The sequence below is a fragment of the Buteo buteo genome, chromosome Z, assembly GCF_964188355.1.
Source record: "Buteo buteo chromosome Z, bButBut1.hap1.1, whole genome shotgun sequence".
Taxonomy (NCBI): domain Eukaryota; kingdom Metazoa; phylum Chordata; class Aves; order Accipitriformes; family Accipitridae; genus Buteo; species Buteo buteo.
In genome coordinates this window covers 26975983-26983558 of record NC_134204.1, presented here as the reverse complement: position 1 = coordinate 26983558, position 7576 = coordinate 26975983, and the positions used below count along the sequence as shown (strand labels likewise).

General features: G+C 42.9%; 1 protein-coding gene across 1 annotated transcript; it reads left to right on the top strand.

Annotated features, from left to right (window-relative positions):
• The first annotated feature begins 3130 nt into the window (after nucleotides 1-3130).
• On the top strand, nucleotides 3131-4790 carry S100Z (S100 calcium binding protein Z). The gene is given in 2 exon segments (XM_075020239.1): nucleotides 3131-3424; nucleotides 4632-4790. Coding segments are annotated over 2 exon segments (453 nt in total).
• The last annotated feature ends 2786 nt before the right edge of the window (nucleotides 4791-7576 follow it).

Sequence of the window (7576 nt, the reverse complement as noted above, 5' to 3'; positions counted from 1 at the left end):
TAGATATCATACAAAACCAGATTGTGCTGGAGTTTTGGATGAAGTATTAGAAACAGTTGATTGATAATAATGAATTTTTGGTAGCCTCTGGGACCTGCTCTCACAGGAGTTAGGAGATCTCTGCTGTCACTGGAGCCACTGGCACAATTTCACTAGCCGGGGAGGAAACGGATGGACATAGCAAATTGGATGGACCTCTTAACAAACAAGCCATCCCCTGTGTACATGTAATCCACTAGTGTGGAATAGAGAGTTTCTTACACAATTAGCTGGGGTGAAAGTAGCTATTGAAAGAGACTGCACAGATTATATCACTGTATAAATTATTGAGCTGATGTCCTGGAGATGATAGAGGAAACCCTTCTTTCTTCTGTCCTGAGGATCACAGCTCTGAAAGTTTATACCTGCTTCCTGAAAGTTGTACATCCTGTAGACTCTGCTTAGATAATTAATTTGCAATATTCATCATCCAGAAGATCAATGTAATATATAGACAAACAGAAGGATTTTATACTTGTGTATTGGCTCAGCCATGGTTTTTTTCTGATTGTGAGTGAAACTGTTGTTGAATAAATGCCAAAAACACCCCAGTATTTTGATGTTTATCTGGTTAATATTTCTAAGCAATGGTTATAAGCATTAGTGAATCCCAGGCTAGACATAGCCCTACGTGGCTGTAGCTACCTAAGAGACTCCATGCTTTTTCTTAGCACCTGCAAAGACACAGAAAATGTCGAGGATCTGACTGGGAGAGCTGTGCTGCACCTGATATCACCATGTTCTTCTCCCACATGCTGCGCATGGTCCAGCTAGATCCCTGTGCTTGCTGGAGTACAGGGGTTCCCTCTGTACAAGACTGGGTACCCATTAGCTATCCCCAAATACAGAAAAGGTATGGAGAACAACTCTCCTCTGCAACTCTCCTCTGACTCCAGGAGAGGTTAGGTTCCTCTTGTTGCATGTCAACATTCCAGGCTGATTTCTGCCTGGACCTTTTCTAAAATTTACCTGAGCTTTGGCTCCTCTGTCCCTGGTGAGCACTCATGACCACAGTGAAAGGAGGTGAAGTCACACACCCTGTGTGGAGTATTGTACATGTCCGCAGGGACCTCTAACCAGAAGAGCCTGCCTACAGTTTCAGAAACACGGTGACCTCCCATATACCGCTGGGATCCAGTATTTTTATACAGCCCCCCCTTCCCTTCCCCTTCTCCCAGAGGCACAGCCAAGACCCCTCAGGTTGTGAAGACTTGTCACAACAGCACAGATGGAAGAAACATCATGTCTGGAGGCAAAGGAGGGAGGCAGAGGTGTGGGCTGAGATCTACTGTGGCACTCGAAATTACGAGTGCCTGGAGGCTTTCAGAGCTGAAAACAATGCCCATCTCATTCTCTTTGCCCCTGACTGGAATAAAAGAGAGAAAAAGCTGCAGCTGTGTGCCCTCTTGCTGTTTATCTGCACAGTTGTGCTCACTAGACATGCGTGTGCAGCCAGTGGAAGGCTTTATTGAAGGAAAGCAAACCCAAAGCAAGCAGTTTTCCATTTCATGTGGCCATCATGTAATGTGTGGTTATTTGGCATTTTGGGTGGTAAGTAGGCGCTACCATGGTGAAGCTGCTCTTTCTTGCATCCCCCAGCCATCGCCCCCAGGGTCAGCAAGTCCCTGGGCTTGGGGCAGGGGAAGACTTCCTGAGGGAAGATCATTTATTAAAAGAGAGATGCTGAACTGCAGTTGTTGTGCAGGACTAATAAAAATTAAGCCAAGCCTGTTGATCAGCGCACACTATAATTTCAGGCACACCTTCCTCTGAAACTGGTTTCCTCATGTCCTCCTGAGGACACATGTACCACAGCAAGAATTTCATTCAGCAAGAGCTAGTGTTTTAGGCTTACAGAGACATCTGACAATAAAGGTAGATGTCTCAAGGGATTTGTGGCAAACTTGCCTATAAGCCTACCCCTAGGTACCCAAGTATCTTTGAACACTGGCTGCCAGTGCTGAGGCATTTAGACTCTCAGCTGTAGAAGCTCAGAGAGAGAGATTAGAAAGAGTTCTTTTGAAAATGGGAGAAAGTTGTTTTACACTGACTCAGTGATTGTTGGCATTTTCTAATTTTGATCTTAAGGCCCCTGGATGGGCATATTTGTAAGAGGTCAAGTAATAAAAAATATCTTGTATGGTCCACACACAGCCCTCTGCTCTGCCTAGTGAATATTTTAGTGACCCATTTACAGTAAGCAGCTTTTATTGAACAGAGTAGGCAAATGCAGAGGGAAACAGAAGCCCCGTCATCCTTGTGACAATTATACGTCTGTCTCTATTTGTGTAATCCACCCTCTCTTCCTGATAAACAAGAGCCTCTGCAGGGGTTTTGAAAGGAAGGTGACCATTGCCTTCTGTGATATATTTTCTTGCATACACCTCAGCTAGCCTGTAAAGCAGGTAAGTCTTAGCCTTTGCACGGTGATATTGTTCAGGACTCCAGTCTTACCTTGAATTTCATTCTGGATTTTTAATGTCTCTCCTGGGTTTTAATCAGCATAATATTTCCCTTTCACCTGATTCCTATTTTTAGCTATTTTTTGAGTCAGCTACTCAACAACTAATTGCATTTCCATCTTTTTTCTTGGTGGTGCTTCCCTGTGTACCTTCTTACTGCATGCTCGACGAAGCAAACCCTCAGAGGTGCCTAGCTCAGATTTGTTTATTCCAGGTAATTTACAGGAAAAAAAGGTAAGCCCAAGCAAACATGACTGAATAAATTGAAAGCTGATGCTTCTATTGTTACTACTGGTGACTTCCCTCTAACCACCTAAGAAACTGGTGTGGAGCCTTCTGTATAAATGTGCATCCCAGGTCATAACTTGGCCACAGTTATTTGTTGATCTCATTTTCTTGAGAAAACTTTTGAATGAACGAGTAGGAGGGTGTGCCTTCCTTTTCCATGTTTTTTGTTTGGAGTATGAGAGATTTCCTTTTACAGCAGCTTTGCAAAATGGATGCACAGTAGATCACTTTCTTAAATAAAGGCATTCTTTTCTGTTTACCTTTTCGAAATAGTTGCTAGTGAGTTCAGGGCAATGTTTTATTTTATAACAGTCTAGCCTTGCTCACACACAGCTGACAGGATGGATCAACTGTAAACCCATTTTTTCAGTAGCAGTAACAACTTCTCTCTTGAGCTAGCTCTCCAACACTTCCCTGAGACTGGCCTTTGGTTTGGCTCCTGTGCAATGTCACTGACTCTGGGTCTTTGCCCTGCAGCTCTCCTGCTCACTGTTATGTCCACACCGCTGGAGGACGCAATGGTCACCTTGATCAGGATTTTCCATCACTACTCTGGCAAAGAAGGAGACAGATACAAGCTCAGTAAAGGAGAACTCAAGGAGCTCCTCACCAGTGAGCTCACTGACTTCCTTTCAGTAAGGTGCAGCTCCTGAACCTCTTGAGTTACTGTGTCATGGGCAGGATAAGCAGCTATCCAAGTGTTCAGAAATAGCATCTCCTTCTGCAAGGCACATCCTGCCACAGCTTCTCAGATGACAGTTGTCTTTGTGGAGCTGGACAGAAGGAGATGAGATCAAATGTCCTGTTTGAGAAGTGTGTTTTCAGAGGGTGGTCCAGCCCTGGTGCCCTGCCATGTGCCACCAGTGGCAGAGCTGGGTACCTGTGCTCTGCTTAATCATCTGCACTTTTGAGCAGGAGGGCAAGGGCAGCCTAGAAGCAGTAGCAAAATCAAAGCTAAATCAGGCTTTAATCAGTTTTTTGTTTATTCATTTTTAATAATAGGGCATAGATAAGTCCTTTGAAGAATTAAATCCAGCAACCAGTTCTCATGAGACAAGAAAGTAGTTTGTGCACAATGGCCACAGACACAGTACAGCTGCTTGTGTGCCACACAGAGAGATGCTAAGAAAATCTTTTCAGCGATAAGCTGCTGATCTGAATATCTCTTTGCACGTTTGTTATGTTCTGCATAACATAGTGTGGATGCTTTTTATGGAATAATGACCAGATACATAGATGTTTTTCTGTATCCTCTTAACTGTAAAAATTGTTGTAGACCCTATCACCACCAGCAGGATTTTTTTTTTACACTGTATCCATTTCCTTGAGTTGGATTTTCTTTTAATCTTGGCTATTGTTTTAATATGAGATTCACTGTTCTTACTCCTACTGAATAGGATGTGTTGTTTGCTAAGTAGAGATCTTCTGAATGTGATGAATGGATGTATAACATGACCACTTATGAATAGCCTGTTGAAAATCTAAGTACTGTTTGATAAGGGATGATACAGAGAAATGCACATTATAGATCCACCTTGTCAAAAGAAATCAGTTCTCAGTAGCTCCTAAAATCCGTTTGATTCATTTCAGTGCCTATTTAGTACCTGTATTCCTTCTAAGAGCTGCTCTGTCTCCAGTTTCTGTTGCTGTGCACTTTTGGGACCCCAGACCTATGTTTTTAATGCTGTGGCTATTGGTATATTACTATTCAGGTGCATATTTCATGCAGCCTTTTATTTAATAGCACCGGGGCTTGTGACATAGCAGTGGGTTGTACCGCCGAGTGTGTCAGCATTACACATTGGAGATCTGCACAACTAAGTCACTCTTCTTTCTCTTTAGGGCCAAAAGGACCCCCTTCTGGTCGATAAGATTATGAAAGATCTGGACTCCAATAAAGACAATGAAGTGGATTTTAATGAATTTGTCATTCTGGTTGCTGCTTTGACTGTGGCATGTAATGATTTCTTCGAAGAACAGCTAAAGGAAGAGGGATTTTAAAAATGCTCAATACAGTCAATCTCCCAGCCACAAATGTGAGCAAAACATGCCTAGTTAGGTAGCCCTCATCAGCGTTTAGTGAATGCAAACCATCATCTCTCCAGCTGTTACTGCTGTAAGATACTTAAGGAGCAGATCAGCAGCTGGTGTAAGCTGGGCCAAAGCCAGTTTACACCACTTGAGGTCTGGCTTTTAATATTTTCAGTCTTTGCACTGCATGCATCTGTAACATGCATTCATCAGTTGCCCAGGTCAAGGATTTAGGGTAGCAGATCATTTGGCAGGAGTTGATCCTTCTATTTCTTAAATGTCAGTGGGAAGTAAAAGGTGCAGGAATGTTCTTATATACTTTCTGAATTGGAAAATTTGGAATGAGACATCAAACTTGCAATTTAGTTTTCAGTCATTCTGTAACAACCACATTTTTGCAGCTGAAAAAGAGCAGCTTGTTTTTTGCTCAGCTCTGCTTATTCTACAACCCTTTTTAGATGCTGCTCTGTACCTTCCCACACTCTCATATTTCGGACGTCTTCACAGCTGTCTCCTGCTGCCTGAGCAGACAGTACCACTTGCCATTGTTATAGGTTCATTTCCCCCACCTCCCCAGCTTCAATTTTGTTGTGTTGGCATTACTACATCCCAGCAGTCCACCTCTTCATTTGGCATAAATGAAGTTATTCATATGGTAAATTATTCAAATACATAGAAGATTTAGTCAGCAAAGTGATCTGAGGGCTGATGGAAGGACTGGGTCTCCAGGGAAAATGTAAATGCCTTCTGTTTTCACTATTCTGGCACCCTTAAGAGGACAGCTTTTAGAGGACCACTTGTGGGGGATTTAATGACAGGATCCTGGGTACAGCTTTGTAATGGGAGTCATCTTATGGAACAATGATTTCATCTCACACAGATCCAACCCACTGTGTGGAAGAGGTGCAAAAGTAGCAGTAGGACCCCATGGCCAGGCGTGGAGAGAGTAGGACAATCCCTTTCAGTGCTAACCTGTTCTTGGGTTGCATTAAGAGTACTTCTACACTCCTGTTCGAACTAAGCATACTTCCAAAGCCCTGCAAATCCTCAGTGGCAGGGTGTCATGGCTTTTTTCTTGCATGGAGAGCTCTCTTTGTTCCTTGTTATTTTGTTGGTAACTTCAAACTATAATAAAAGGCATCCAAATTAAATGAAGATTTTCTGTTTGTGTAAGAGGTTAATAAAAAAACATCCCTTAATGAAGATGTGTCCTGCTAGGCAACATTTGAAGAATGCTTTTCGCTTGTCTCTCCTCCCCAGACCACTGGACATCATTCAGTAAAGACTATAATATTTGTATAAAATTATATATCATTAAGAAGAGGTAGTTCATTATAGGAAGGGGATTCTATAGAGTCTAATAAATATAACAAGGGGCAGATATCATCCTAAGAAAGGGGCCACCACCAAATGATATTATCCTAGAAAAAAGGAGATTTTGCGATGGTGGCAGAACCACAATGTGCTGCTGCTTTATCTCTTTGGTGACAGAAGTTATAGAGGATTCACAGATCTGCTAGGGGAACACAGCAAAAAGTATTAAAGTAAAACTGACAACAATTGCACAACTTTTTGCCCCCTGAAATGTCATGCACCTCAATATCATGGCAGTTGTTGGACCAGGATGCCAGGAGTATCAGCCAGAAAAAGGCTGCTTTAATGGTTCCCCATAGGTCCTGCAGAATGTTTGTGGTCTCCAAGCCTGTCCCCCTCCTCCAAGGGGAAGGGAGAGAAGAGCAGCTTAAAGCTTCAACCCCAAGCTAAAAGGAATAAGACTGTCCCAGTAAGGACCAGTTTCTTTATTATGACTTTTGAGCAAGAGGCTTTTTGGAAACAAGCTCCAGAAAGTTCATAAACCCTCTGCTCATCCCTGATGAACCCCATGACACATAGCAACCCATGTGCTGAGAAGAATTACGCTAAGTGACAGCTGGTGGCAGCAACATGCCCCGGGGTCAGGCAGCGAGAGCTGCTGCTGTGATGGAGAGGGTCAGCAGAACCATCTCATCAGCTGAATTTACTAGGGAATGAGTGCAGCCTAATTCCTCTGTGGAAGGGGCTTGCTTGCACACAAGCTATGCGTGAATCAGAGGAGAATGACTCAAATGATCTTTATTCCAACAAAAGTTTTTTAAAACCTCATAGATCACCCTTTTTGCCTTGGCTGGTTAGATTTTTCTTATTGCTGTTTTAACTGCAAGGACAGCTGTTAAATTCTATCAGCTTTAAAGAAGAAAACTTCTTGCACAAAGACTGGAGAACAAGCAGAAAAGGAGGAAAATGCTACAAAGCACATTCAGATGCTTAAAAACACAAAGCCTTGGCACAATTTGGGATCCTGGGGTAAGAGACTTGCCATCCTAATCTTGGGCTAACTGTGGGCTGACCTACTTCACCAGTGGATCATTCCTCTGCTGTCCCTCTCCCACAGAAGCCAGCTAGTGCTGCATTAGTAAACACCACTTCCAAGGAAGATACCTGACAATCACCTGGAAGTTTTGAATTGCCTCTGAACCAGAAAAAGCTGTGAGCAATCATCTTTTCTGTAAGTAATCCTCAGGAAGGAGAACTGCATTGAAGCCACTTACACTGTCTGTGCAAGAGAGTACTTGCACAGCCAACCTCACTACGGCCACTTTGTCCTGCAGATGTGAACATTTGGTTTTCAGCTTCTTTCAGAAGGGAAAAATTCTCCTTCAAACATGAAGGCAGTATTTTTTTCTCACTGTTTACTGACACTTTCCCTGCTGACTTCG